This window comes from Carcharodon carcharias, chromosome 5 (assembly GCF_017639515.1).
Source record: "Carcharodon carcharias isolate sCarCar2 chromosome 5, sCarCar2.pri, whole genome shotgun sequence".
Taxonomy (NCBI): Eukaryota; Metazoa; Chordata; class Chondrichthyes; order Lamniformes; family Lamnidae; genus Carcharodon; species Carcharodon carcharias.
In genome coordinates, this window is record NC_054471.1 from 121,400,096 (window position 1) to 121,415,356 (window position 15,261).

At 41.3% G+C, this 15,261-nt stretch overlaps 1 protein-coding gene across 1 annotated transcript in view; it reads left to right on the forward strand.

Moving 5' to 3' along the window:
* The first annotated feature begins 1,734 nt into the window (after positions 1–1,734).
* Positions 1,735–15,261, forward strand: part of arhgap18 (Rho GTPase activating protein 18) — a 105,724-nt gene continuing 92,197 nt past the window's right edge. The window contains exon 1 of the mRNA XM_041187389.1: positions 1,735–1,854. Within this exon, the coding sequence (XP_041043323.1) occupies positions 1,739–1,854 (116 nt within the window). The 5' untranslated portion in view covers positions 1,735–1,738. The remainder of the gene's footprint in view (positions 1,855–15,261) is intronic.

The window sequence follows — 15,261 nt, forward strand, 5'->3', positions numbered from 1 at the left end:
GTGACTTTTGACATTTGGACTACGGAGTATCAAGTCACCAGTGAAAATCTAATTAAGTATGGACATAGGTGACAGTACCTCACAACGATTTGTGGTATTCACACATTTCCATTTCATTGTTTAAAGATGGGTTCACACCTAAAGACTTTGGAGTTTCCAGTCTGCCTGTCTCCATGTTTAATACTGGACAAAAGGAAAGATCAAAAGTCAATAGCCACTGTCAACTTTTCATTCTATTATAATGGCCTCCCCCTTCCAAACTAAAAACTTGGTGAGTCTCAGAAGTGTTTACCCAGTGGTCAAGTGATTGAAGCTGGCTTCAGGCACTTCACCCTTATTACCCCAGGACCCAGCAGATCCATCTAAACTAATCAGTTGTCAGTCAGTCTGAAAACTATACTCTGAAAGTATCTGCAAGTCATCAAGCAACAAAAGTACTTAACCTGTTCCAGTTTCAAAGTTCACCTGGAACCAACCTACTAGATATTCATTTACATGAAACCCCTCAACTGGCTGTGAACCCTTCATTTTACAAGAACATAACTTCAACTGTAAATCATCAAATCCATTTAAGAAACCATAGGCCTGCCATGTGAGAGACTGGAAACTGTAAATCAGGGACTGAATTAACTGTAATATGTAAAAGTGCACCATCAGTGTGTGTGTGAAAGAGAGACAGAGAGAATAGTGTTGCATTAATTCAGGGTAAGTGTGGAAAATAAATAACCTTTATTTTAAACTCTCAAAAGATTGCTGCTGAAATATTTAATTGGATATAGGCTCTATCTATTCCCATACAAGACACACATGTTATGAGAAGTAAGCAAGCAGATACATTGTTTGTGATAGAGACCAACAACAATTTAGCTAGCCACAATTCTCTGCACTTTCCCTGTAGTCCTGCAATTTTTTTCCAGGTGCTTATCCAATTCCCTTTTGAAATCTTTGTTTGAATCTACCTCTACCACCCTTTCAGACAATGCTTTCCAGATTGCAATCACTCGTGTAAAAAAAAGAATATTCCGTGCGCTGTTTTTGGTTATTTTGCCCTAAATCTTGTGTCCTCTGGTTTTTGACAATTTTGTCAATGGGAACTACAATCTGACCTAGGAGTACTTGATTCTGACAAGGGTGTCCAAAATGTTTCATTCTGAAATAGTACATTTAATCGCATCTATAGTAACATTCAGGAAAAGACAAATCAGTAAGATGTGTCATTAACCCAGAGCTTTTCAAGAATTAGGAGATTTCAACTGTGCCTGTCAATGCACTCCATTCACATTGTTCAATCAGAACTTGTTCCAAGCCAGCTCATTTAATGATGGCACAACATTTAAAAAAAAATTTAAAAAAATGAAACACATAAAAAAGCAGAATAATCTTAATGTTTATTGTCAATAGCTTATTTTTAAATGTGTATTTTTGATATTAATTTCCTTCACAACTTAATGCTTTTATTTGTAAAAGATGAAAAGAATATATATACCAACGTTGGCAAATACCAAGAAATTCGGTAATGACACGCTCGAAGTTCGGAGTCTTTAATTTTACTGTTCCTTGTTTGGAACAACAAAGGCTTTTTCATGCACTAACCCAACCCTTCTTCAGAATTGTAGGGGTGGAGTTTCAATATGGAAATAATCCACGTTGCCAAGCAAGGAAGGAGTTTTATTACCCTTGTCTGCTTTATGTCGTGTCCAGTTGATCAATAACTAGCAGAAATCATGCCTCACACACTATGGATCCACTGCCTACTTCTCAGAGCGTAGTTTTAACGGGATATTATTTAAATAATGAATCCACTGATGGTGTTGCGAATAGCGTAAAGGAGGAGACGGAACTCTCTTCACCAGGGTAGGAATATTATTCTTCAGTAAGAGGGATTGCATTATCTGTGAATGGCTTCAAAGAATCTCAGCACTTTGAAACATGCCTGTGCGTTAGTCATATTTCAATGTGTCAGTGCAGTGCAAAGGTTTCGGCTGCTGTGGTTAATTACTGTTGATCAATGATGCAAAGCTTTAAAAAAAAGTCTTTTCTAGTATTTCAGTATTTGTCTGACAATAAATTGTGGAACTGCATGTTGTTACAAACCTGAATACTATTCGGATTTTAGTCCCTGTGCTACATAGACTGAGCCTCTGTTAAGCATGTACGTGCTTGTTTTACTGGGCTAGATTGTTGAAATACACCACAAAGTCTTTAAAGTGAACTAAAACTGCAGCAGATCAAAACGAGTTGGAATTTTGTTTTGCAGAAAATATATTCTAGAAATTAGGAATTTATGTTCGCAAAGCAGAAACTCATTGTCATTATTGGCAATTGCAAAGAAATTATCTTTTGTATTCGAATCATAAATTACATCACATTATATGTTACATATTTCTGCATTTTTACGAGGTACTGGTGTTCAAATGTGTTTGCTGTTGCTACAATCACGTCATTGCACATCACATCTACTTCAAATCTCAAAAGGCTTTATTTTGATATGCCTCAGTTGAACATTTCAGCCTTTTTTTCTTGACAGTTTTGTGCCTCATTCAGAAACAAATACTGAGTTTACACAACTCCTGTCATTATAGCATTTCTTATCTGTGGTATTCTACTAAAGTTTTAAAAACTTCCAATAAAATCTTCATTTGCACTGCATGAATTATTGGTTCTGCCTTCTGTTATTATAAAACACATTGGCCTCATTGTTCCCATTTTAGAGGAGCAGAAGTGCTCCTCCCACCTCCACAGCATTACTGAAGACTGTTACCCATCAAATTGCAGAGGCTTGGCATCCAATCTTGCTCAGGGATCAGAGGCTGATCCTAACCAATTCCTCTGCCCTTTGACTCCATTGATAATTCAAAATTAAATAAGATTTTTGTTCATATACTTATTGGACATCTAGGCACTTGGATTCTTAATTGAAAGAGTCAGACCGATTCATTTAGTGATCATTATGAGTTGATACAGGAGAGAAGACAACTGGCTTGAAGACAAAGGGTGACTCCATAGACTGGACAGTGGAGCAGCTGGCGGACTTCATTCCCTTGGCAAGGCCCCTTAGTGTCACCTCTGAATAGAGCAATACAAGTAGCAAGACTAGTCAAAAACATATGGTGTGACATCAGTGGCAGTATTTTGGAGCAGGCCCTTCACTACCTCCACCAGATAAATCAGAGCATCCAGCAGGAAGGCATTGTCCTTATACTTGAAGCCAATATACACCTGTGGGCTCTTGGTGTTCCAGAGCATAATTATCAGTGTTGAAATTCCTGATGAATGTATCTTGGATGGGATGGAACTTCTGTCCACACTGACTGCATTCCTAACTCCAGTCCATATCTTGAAGGTAAAAACATTTCTATTTTGTGGGCAGTGCATTTGGTTCAGGTGAGATTCCACTGTGGTGAAATGCTGCAATTCAAAAAGTTTAGAACCTAAGGTTCCATATGCCAGTTTCTTAAACTTTATGATCGATTACCTTTGGGAAACTGTTGTCTTAAATTTAAATCTCACCCAAAGGTCTAAGCAATGTTGAACATACAGGTATTACTAAATGGTGAAATTACATAATATGACATGTTTCATTAATTTTTCAAAATAATTAATATTGTTCTCCCCCACTTCCACTTAGTGGAAAAAAGTGATAGGTATTTGACTTAAGTGGGTCCCGTCCCAAATTCACTACCTACTAAATTCACCTTGGGCCAGAATTTTCCATCAAATTCAGCATTAGATTAATAGAGTTCACTATCATTTATGCATAAACCCTACAGCAACTTCAGGCGTGCAGCTATACCTGAAAATCCCAAAGTTGCTGTCGATGATGTGCCACTCTCACTAAAATGGCATCTTTTTGTCTGATCCATCATTGAAATAAATTGAATGACATGAAGTTGCTGCATTAGCAGAAACAAAACTAAAATCAGAAACATAGAAAACAGGACCGAATGACCTACTCCTGCTTCTTCGAGCCTGCTCAGCCATTCAGGATGATCTTCTATCTGAACACCATACTCCTTGACACTTTTAGATTCCAGAAATTTGTTTCCTTTTTAAATATTCAGCGACTTGGCCTCCACAGCCCTCTGTGGTAGAGAATTCCAAAGGTTTACCACCCTCCGAGTGAAGAAATTTCTCCTCATCTCAATCCTAAATGGCCTACCCCGTATCCTGAGACTGTGACCCCTTGCGTAGACCCCCAGCCAGAGGAAATATCATCCTTGCATCCAGTCTAGCCATCCCTGTCAGAATTTTATATGTTTCAAGATCTCATCTTACTCTTCTAAACTCCAGTGAATACAGGCCTAGTCGACTTAATTGCTCCTCATGCAACAATCCTGCTATCCCAGGAATCATTCTGGTGAAACTTTGTTGCACTCTCTGTGTGGTAAGGAGACCAAAACAGATGTGATCCTCTAGGTCTGATCTCACCAAGGCCCTGTACAGCTGCAGTAAGACATCCTTGCTCCTGTACTTAAATCCTGTTGCAATGAAGACCAACATACCATTTGCATTCCTAACTGCTTGCTGCACTTGCATGCTTGACTGGTGTACAAGGACACCCAGACCCTTTGTACATCAACATTCACTGATCCATGCCAATATGTTACCCCCAATCTATAGTTTAATTTTACACACTAACCTCTTATGTGGGACTTTGTCAAAAGCTTTCTGAAAATCCAAATACACCACATCCAGGGGTTCTCCCTTACCTATTCTACTAGTTACGTCTTCAAAAAACTCCAGTAGGTTTGTCAAACACGATTTCCCTTTCATAAATCCATTTTGACTTTATTTAATCCCATTAATGTTTTCAAAGTGTCCAGTTATCTTTATAATAGACTTATCACATTCTCCACTACTGATGTTAGGCTAAGTGGCCTGTAATTCCATTTTCTCCCTTCCTCTTTTTTTACAGAAAGATGAATAATGGGGTTACATTTCCCACCCTCCAATCTGCCAGGATTGTCCCAGAATCTACAGAATTTGAGAAGATGACAATGCATCCAGTATTTCCATGGCCACCTCCTTTAGTATCCTGGGATGTAGATTATCAGGCCCTGGGGATTTATCAGCTTTCAGTCCCATTAATTTCTCCAGCACTATTTTTTTAGTAATACTAATCTCCTTCAATTCCTCCTGCTCACTAGACCTTTGGTTCCCTACCATTCTGGGGAGATATTTGTGTCTTCTTCCGTGAAGACAGAACTAAAGTAGTTGTTTAATTGCTCTGCCATTTCCTTGTTCTCTATTATAAATTCTCCTGTTTCAGACTGTAAGGAAACTACATTTTTCTTGACTAATCCTTTTTTTTTATGTACTTATAGAAGTTTTTACAGCCTGCTTTTATGCTTCTTGCAAGTTTACTCTCATACTCTATTTTTCCCCTCTTAATCTCGGTCCTCCTTTGCCAAATTCTAAACTGCTCCTAATCCTCAGGCTTGCTAATTTTTCTAGCAACTTTATATGACTCCTCTTTGGATCTAATACTATCCTTAACTTCTTCTGTTAGCCATGGTTGGGCCACTTTTCTTGTTTTTTTTTGCACAAGCATGAATGTATAACTGTTACAATGCACGCATTCTTTCCTTAAGTATTAGCCATTGCTTATCCACTGTCAAGCCTTTTAATTAAGTTCCCCAATCTGTCGTAGCCAACTCATCCCTCATTCCTTCATAGTTGGACCTTAGTTTCAGGTTGGATTACTTCAATTACCAGCCTAATGAAGAATTCTATCATGTTATGATTAATTTTCCCTAAAGAACCCCGCACATCAAAATTATTAATTAATCCCTTCTTGTTGCACAATACAAAATCTAGAATAGCCTGTTCCCGAGTTGGTTCCTTTTCACATTGGCCTTAAAAAAAATCTCATACATACTCAAGGAATTCATCTACTACCGTATTTTGACAATTTGGTTTGCTCAATCTATATGTAGGTTAAAGTCATCCATGATTACTGCAGCACCTTTGTTACATGTATCTCTAATTTCATGTTTAATGCTGTCGCCTAACACCACTATTGTTTGGAGGCTCGTAGACAACTCCCATCAATGATTTCTGCCCCTTGTTGTTTCTTAGCTCCACCCAGATTGATTCTGCATCTAGATTTTCTGAGCCAATATTCTTTCTCACTATTGTACTAATTTCTTCCTTAACTAACAACACCACACCACCTCATTTTCCTTTTTGCCTGCCCCTCCTAAATATCAAACACCCTTGGATACTCAGTTCCCGGCCTAGGTCACCCTGCAGCCTTGTCTCCATAATCGCAATTATATTTGCGCTGTTAATTTGTCTACCTTGCTTGTGAATCTGTATGCATTTAGATACCAGTGCCTTTAGACTTGTCCTTTTAACATTTTTACACATTTTTTGGTGCGATGGCCCTATTTGCTGCTAGTCCTTGTTTCTACTGCCTTCCACTTTTGCTTCCTACTTTTCTGTCTTTCATTCTTCTTTGTTCCCCTCTCCTGTATCTTCCTGCTCAGGTTCTCATCCCCCTGCCACTCTAGTTTAAACAACCCTCCCCCCCCACACCACCAGTGAATACCCCTGTGAGGATATTGGTTCTGGTCCTCCTGGGGTGCAACCTTTCCAGCTTGTACAGATCCCACTTTCCCCAGAATCAGTCTGAATGGCTCAGGAATCCAAATCTCTCCCACCTACACAATCTCTCCAGTCACACATTCATCTGGTCTATTCACCTATTCCTGATCTCGCTAGTATGTGGCACTAAGAGTAATCCTGAGATTACTACCTTTGAAGTCCTGCTTTTTAATTCATTTCCTTTCTAAATTATGCTTTCAAGACCTCATCCCTCTTTTCACCTATATGTCATTGGTGCCAATACCAATATGGACGACAACATCTGGCTTTTCACTCTCTCCCTTCAGAATTTCCTGCAGCCACTCAATGACACCCTTGACCCTGGCACCAGGGAGGCAACATAGCATCCTGGTGTCACATCTGCAGCCACAGAAATATCTATCTGTTCTCCTTACAATAGAATCCCCTGTCCCTATTGCTCTCCCACTCTTGTTTGTTTACCTCCCCCTCCCCCCCCATCTGAGCCACTCATGGTGCCACAGACTTGGTTTCTCAGGGGAATAGAGCAAGAGTCATCTTCCCCAGCAGTATCCAAAACAGAAAATCTGTTAGAGAGGGAGATGAACCCAGGGGACTCCTGCACTACCTGCCTCATGCTTTTACTTTGTCAGTCACCTATTCCCTTTCTGCCTGTGCATTCTTTACCTGCAATGTGACAACCACACTTTACATGCTATCCATGAAGATCTCAGCCTTGCAGATGCTCCGCAGTTGACTCCAACCACAGCTCCAGCTCTGAAATGCGGATTTCGAATACCTGTAGCTGGAGAAATTTCCTGCACACTGGAAGTGTCCCTGACTTCCCAAATCACACAGGAGGAGCACTGCATGTGGCCAAGCTGCCCTGCCATTATTTACCCTTAAATTGCTCCCTTTACTTTTACTTCCTCTAGTTAAAAAAGAGTATTAAATATATACTAGGGACCTTACTTCTTATAGCATAAACACTACTTAATCTAAACTAAAGACCAATTTTTAGTTTAAAGACTACAAAGTAGAAATACTGACCAGGTCCTACTTACCAAGGCTGCCATTGGTTTTAAGCCTGGTTTCCATCACTCTAAGGGTGCCACACAACTTGCATTATCAAAAACAAAAGAGCACCTCTTTCCCTTCCTCGCCTAACTCCTTAATCATCCAACCTCCACTAAGTTGGCTGGCTTTATATGCTCCTAAGAGAAAGGCTAGCTGACGTAGTCATGGAAGAACCAGTTTCAGCTGCTTCTTTGATTAACTAAGCCCAACTGTTCACTCATTGGAGACAGTTAAAACCCAGCTTAAGGCTGGAAACTTTAGAATTTAAACTGTAGATTTTGGTTAAATGTACTACAAACAAAATTAGACTTTTACAAAAACATTTAAAAAAAATTAAGACTCCTTACTCACCATCCACAAGCATTCAGTCCTAGGTCAAACTGAGTTTGCTGGCTGGCTTAAACTCTCCTAAAACAAAGTTAAGGCTTATTATTTCAAGGCTAAGTACTATTTCATCAGCATGCTAGGTGTTAATTACTGTCAGTCAATCTACATTTCAAAAGTACTTCATTACCTGTGGAGCACACTGGGACATCTGGTATGAAAGGAGATATAGATGCTTTCTTTCTAACACAAAAGCATAATAACTTGAACGTTGGAAATCTGAAATAAAAAAGCAAAATCGTGGAAATACGCAGCAGGTCTGGGAGCACCTGCGGAAAGAGAAAAACAGTGGAATGTTTCTGTTCGATAATCTTTCTTTCTAAATTGGCTTACCTTTGGATTGCCTCGTATACCCCAGTTCAGGCAACCATAAAGGCCAAAAAAGGTCCCAGTGAAATGTAGATGAAATGTAGCTTAACTTATTTGCTAAAGACATCAGTAACTGAGTCAAAGACAGATATGATTAACTAATATTACCTTATTTAGCGATATCAATGATAATGCAATGGGCACCATCACAGGCAAAACATCGAGGGTTGAAATTTGATATCAAACTATTTTAGACATTATGGTATTTTAGGTGCATTACCATGGGACTAAATTTCAATAGGGCCTCTCTTGTTTTGCTGTCATAACTGGCTGAATCACATTTATGTGCATAAAGTGGATTTCTGGCAAACCTCTGTCAAAGTTATGGTAGTAGAGCAGAAAGACCCCTAAAGAAATTCTCCTCCAATATCTCAGCATTAACTGGGTTTTGTTTAGTGACAGCATAAAATACATTGTTGAAGATTATAGTAGAGCTGTACCAATATTAAGCTTATAGCCCATGTAAAAATATATCATTGGTAAGTTTTCAATATCTGTCCCTTTATGCTGTGAGCATATACCCCTCCCTCCTTTATGTTGTAGTTGGCTGATGCAGCATTGAACATTTCATTCACCCTGGCATGCTTGGGTTTCATCACTGTTGTTCATCACCCACGGCCGTTGACTTATTTCTTTGATTGTGCTATAAATGTTTCTACTCTCCCTCTTCCTTAAAAAGGGCTATTAATTGTTTTGATGCAGTTTATAGTCTTCTATTTTGCTGCACACTTATCATTTTTACATTTCTAGCTTACCCTCTAGTCTTTGCCGAGGAGTGAATGATGCCTAAAATTTCTGATTATATTAGCATTTCCACTAGCAACTTCTCCTTAGGATTTGCATAGCCATCGGGGGAATGAGTTAATCCTTTCTCCAATTATCAAAAAGGCCAGACAACAAAAACACAATGAACTAACAATTAGTTAATTAACCATAGAATCATAGTCAACAGAACTTTAACATTGAATAGAGAAATAATTAGTAGAAAAGCTTAATTAATGAAATAAATAATAGTGCCAAAAGTAGTTTTGCTATTATATAGGATATGTAGCACAGAAACAGACAATTTGGGCCAATCAGTCCACACCAGAACAGTTTGTCACAGTAATTCAACATTTACCACTTGGTTATTATAGGTTTACAAGAGATCTGTCCGAGTTTGATACCAGTTGGTGAATCCTTAGACAGCTGATAAGTTAACTTAATTAGATAGCCAGTCTACTGAATAGATTAAAGAATGGAAGCTTATGGTTAAGAGTGTATTTAGAACTCATAGGACCTTGTCCTTATGAGCTGATGTAGATGAACTGGGGGCCTTAACTTCCTCTGGAAGAATAGTACCAGCCTTTCGAGATGTCAGATTAATGTATCTCTATCTGTAGATTAAATTCCTGTTAAGAACAAGCTGTTCCACTTGCAGACAGATTTTTCTCTTTTACTGCATGACACATTGGGCAGAATCTTGTGGAGGTGATGGGGGTCTGGCCTGCTGGCTGGAGAGCCAGCAAGAAACCCATCTACTGAGAGCTGCCAGCTTCTGATAGGCTGGCAGCTCTTTTGCTAAGCAGCGTCACAGGGGAGGCACTGGCTGTTCCCAGAACGACAACCAAATGAGGCCCAGCATCACAAAGCAATCCTAGCCTAAGGTAAGTAATGGTGAGAGGGGTTTCATGGGATGGGAGGGGTGGTATCAAGGTAGTGAGGATCGGCAGCAAGGACAGGATGGTGGCTCTCAGTGGGACTCCCTTCCTGGTGCTAGGTCCCTCAATCAGGCACTGAACACCCTTGAAGGCGCTACATCCGCCTTAGGGAGATGACAAGCAGCCACATAGGCTTACTTGTCATGCTCCCTGTGTGGCGATAGGCCTCAGTTGCAACTGAGTTAATGCCAGTGGCAGTGGTATGAGGCCCTTATGTGGTCATTAACTGTCCACTTAAGGGCCTCAGTTGGCGACAGGGTGGGAAGGTGCACCATGGGCCTTCCCACCCTTGACTTAATCCAGTTGGAGGTGGGAAGGCAGCAGGGAGCTCCCCTGCCCTCCTCCCACCTTATTAAATGCCCTGCCTTGCTAAAAACACGCCACTTAGAGAGGGTAGAACATTCCACTCATTACGGTTATCATGCTATCTGATTCAGAATCATGCCAACCACCAGCACTTCACACTGACATTCAGCATCACTGATACTCTATTGACATGCTGGAGGCAGGTCTCACAAAACAGCCATTTTGAACGCAGACATGTTTTTGTTTCAAATCAGCCAAGAGTGCTGTGCAATTTAATTAGACATAGGCGTACATCTTTATACATGTAAAACTGTCAGTAATCAGACAAGTGCAGAACTCTGCATATTGTATACATGACAGTCATCTGAATGAACAGGTACAAATGCGTTCTACATGGGTGGGCAGCAGATTCAATTGGGGATTTATATTTTAAGGTGGAAAATGCTTCTTACTGTAAACGAGTTTGTGTTGTAGCTAGAATGAATCGAGAAGAAAGGACTATCTTTCATTATTCTTATGCGGTTTTCCTTTCGATTTTTGAAAAGATGTAATCATAGATTCAAAGTGACTGAAGGTTTAGCAAAATCTGTCAGCAACCAGCTGCCATAAAAGAAAGGCTACCTCACTCCCAGGACGTTATTGTTAAGCATGAGCAACCAATGCTTCTCGCGATACTAGAACACAAATTACACCTAGAGGAAGCATTAGAATGGGTGATAGAATGGCAAGTGTCAGCACCAGGGCTAGGAAAGTGTAGGCTGGCATGTGTTCACTTTGGACTTTGTTATAATAAAATAGAATTGCACGGTTAGCTGCTCATACTTTGTTATTTACTTGGTTAGAGCCATAGACGAAAGGGTGCACTGATTTGCTGCAGACTATAGGCAGGGTTTTCCCCCCGTCGGGGGTGAAGTTAAATTGTGGGTATGCACAGGCATGCCTCCGATCAACGCCCCCAATCGGGGGCACGCCGCCATTTTACATGTGGGGGCCAATTAAGGCCCGCCCAATGTGAGGTCCACACGGAAGCACTATGCGCTCCCTGTGTGGCTGGAGGGGTGGGGGGGGGGGGGGGGAGATCCCTAAACCCAAGAGTGCGCTCTTTCACGCATGCACACAAAAGAACGCACTCATCTCCTTGAGACCAAGTGCTGCCTCAGGGAGACCGGCTGTTCTGTCACAAATGTTAAAAATACAAAAAAAAAATTGTGATATGTCCCCTCATGTGAATGCAAGGTGAAGAATAAGGAAGAAAATGAGAAAAAACAAAATAGCAAAGAAAAAGAAACAAAATGGAGCCGAGATTATGATCTGAAATTGTTGAGCGTAGTGTGGAGTCCAGAACGCTGAAGAGTGCCAAGTCAGAATATGAGACTGAATTTTGAAAAGTCACAAACAGCAGCAACTTTACACTGCGGATGGTTTTAACAAGCAGAGACTGGGACTTTTGCCTTTGGTAGGGGGTGATGCTGGGACTGCAATCAGCCCCCAGAATAACACGGCTTGGATCCCGGAGACAGGTAAGCGGACCTTTTCGGGCAGGGAGGGATCAGGCACCTCAGGAATAGAGCAAGTGGCATTATGGGGAGGGTGGGTTCTGAAGACTAGGTGGAGAGGCTCAAAAGGACGGGCATGATCTTGGGTGGGGGGGAGGGGCACAGTGGTGGATGTAACCATCCCCCTCCCCTTCCTTCCCACCCTTTCATTAACTTTGTGAAAAAAGCGGCTTCCCACTCTTGCCCAGCTTACACTGCCCAGCATACTATGACAGTGGAGACAGATTGAAATCCTGAATGACCATATAAGGGCCTCAATAGGCCTATGGGATGGCGAGCTAGTGGGCACCTTACCCACCTTCCTAGTATGTGCACCAGGTTAGGGGTAGGCAGGAACACCTGTTACATTTTATGTGCCCCGTGACTGAAAACATGCCAGGCAGTGGGGTCATAAAATCCAGCCCATGATGAGCTTATGTTAAGCTTCATTGAAACACTGCAGCAGGGCAAGGACAGAAAGGTCAGAGTGGGACCAAGGCGGAGAGTAGAAATGACAAGGGTCAGTGTCATGCTTGTGGAGATGTTCTGTAACGCTGTCACCCGGTCTACATTTGGTCTCCCCAGTGTAGAGGAGACATAGCATGAGCAGCGAATACAGCATACAAGTAATTTACTGTTTCATTTGGAAGGAGTGATTGCGGTCTTGGACAGTGAGAAGGGAAGAGGTGAAGGGCAGGTATTGCATCTCCTGCACTTGCATAGAAAGATGCTGTGCAAAAGGGAGTGGTTGTTAGAGATGACTGAGGAGTGGAGCAGAGTGTTGCAGAGGGAATGGTCCCTTTGGAATTCTGAAATAGACCCTTTGCTATGGCACATTTCCATGTAAGCGTGGGAGATGCAATACAATTCCTTTTAACTCTTTCTCAGCAGGGCTGTTTTGTTTGGTGAAATTGTGCAGAGTCCAGTAGGATCGAACTATGTCACATGAGCTGGAGCATATTGCAGAGCAGGTCCCAGTCAGCGCTCTGCCAGCATATCTTTGTTGAAATGAAGGATCCTATAAATCTGCACGAGAATACAAGTACACAAAAATTAGAGGCAGTAGTAGACGGTGGCATAGCGGTACTGTCACTGGACTGGTAACCCAGAGACCCAGGGTAATGCTCTGGGGTCCCGGGTTTGAATCCCACCATGGCAGATGATGGAATTTAAATTCAATGAAGGTCTAATGATGACCATGAAACCATTGTTGATTGTCATAAAAACCCATCAGGTTCACTTTAGGGAAGGATATCTGCTGTCCTTACTTATCTGGTCTGGCCGACATGTGACTCCAGGCCCACAGCAATGTGTTGACTCTTAAATGCTCTCTGAACAAGGACAAGGGAAATTAGGGATAGGCAATAAATGCTGGCCTAGCCAGTGACACCCATATCTCAAGAATAAATAATTTAAAAGTATCAGCCCCTTGAGCAAGCTCCACCATTCAATAAGATCATGGCTACCGTAGAGTTCTGCAGTTTCTCTCCATTCAAATAATATACTGTTTTTTGAGTCTTCCTGTCAATGTGGACAAGTTCACATTTTTCCATATTATACTCCATCTGCCAAATTTTTGCCCACTCACTTAACCAACTATATCCTTTTGTACACTCTCTATGTCCTCTTGACCACTTACTTTCCTAGCTACCTTTGTGTCATCAGCAAACTTAGCAACCACACATTCAGTCCCTTCATCCAAATCATTGATATGTAGATTTGGGAAGTGCAAGTCTTTCCTGTTGAGATAACTAAAGGATTTCTGTAAAAGTTCACAATCCCATTGTTCCAATACTCTATGCTGTTTGCCTGTTAGGAAAAAAAATCATTATGTTCAAATGTAGATAAATTCTTTGAAGTTTGTTTTCTTTTTCACTTTTTGATGCTAAAATGAAAATTTATACCATAGATTGCTTTATTCGACCTACAAGGTAACACACATTTGGCAGAATCTTTATGGAACATTTAATGCTGTATATACAGAAATAGCAGCACCCACTGAATGTTTAATCTGTGACAGTTGTTTTCTTTTATCTGCACAACACAAGAAAATCCCTGGAAATCACTGTTCCCATCGCAACCACACTCCAAATTCAGTGAAGCGGTTCAAAAGGCAGCTCACCACCAGCTTCTCAAGGGCGATTAGAGATGGGCATTAAATACTTATCTTGCCTGCAACTATCAAATTCTGTGAATGAATGATTTAAAAATGGTGAAAGGGAAGCCACTGGACATTATCCTAATGCAAAAGCTTGATCCAACACCATTATTTAACATTGCCTGGTCAGGTCTGTTTTTGGATAAATACTAATCAATTGTGTATTGCACTGCACATGGGGTGAAAGATTAAGTGTTATATTCAGGAAAAGCAGACTAGAGAGCAGAAGATAACTGCACTCAGGAAGTGGTAAGGGGGAGCAAAGGAATGCATAAGAGAGGGCAGGGAAGGGGGAAGTGGGGAGGGGGGGAAGAGGATGAGGGGAAGAAGAGGGAACAGGAGGGAGGAACGGTGGGATGAGGAGGAGCAGAGAGGTAGAATGAGGAAGGGGATGTAGAGGGGAGGAGAGAAGGGGAAGGAAGAAGGTGATGGGGTGGAGAGGAGAAAAGAGATGGGAGGGAAGGGAGAGACTGCTGAGGAGAGTATGAAGAAAGAGGGGAGAGATGGCGAAAGGTGGAGATAATGATAAGGGAGGGGAAAAGGTGAGGGACAGAGGAGATAGGGAGGAGGAAGTGGTGGAGAGGGAATGAGATAAGGGAGAGATGGGAGGATAAGACTAGAGGAGGATACAAGGAGACAAAGTGAGTCAGAGGTTAGGAAAAAGGGAGGAATAGATGCAGTATAGTGGGAAGTAGAGATGGAAGGTGCAGAGCATGAGTTTGAAGGAGGACAGAGGAAGGAAATAAGGAGCGCAAAGGGAGGGGTGAGAGTAGAGTGAATGGGAGTCAGCGGAGGAATATGAAACAGGGAATGAGCCAGGGAAAGCTATAAAACCCGCTTGAGCTGGTGACAGTAGTAGCAGGAAGGTTCTCCTTTCCTCTGCCAAGGCAATCACATCATTTCAGATGGGGTGAGAATGCTGAATTCCATTCCCTTCATCACACCCTGATTTCTCTTATGCTTAGAGGGAGGGAAGAAGTTCTGGTGAGCTTTAACAATTTGCTCTTCCCCGGTTTTTCCTAATTCTTCAATGCTCGAACTATTCAATGGATAGAGTAAATGCCCTTGACCTTAACAACAGATCATTGTGAGGGGGAACTTGTATGAAACATGATGACCTTGAGTGATCCCAATTTCTACCTTAGCAAGGGATGAACATTTATACCTG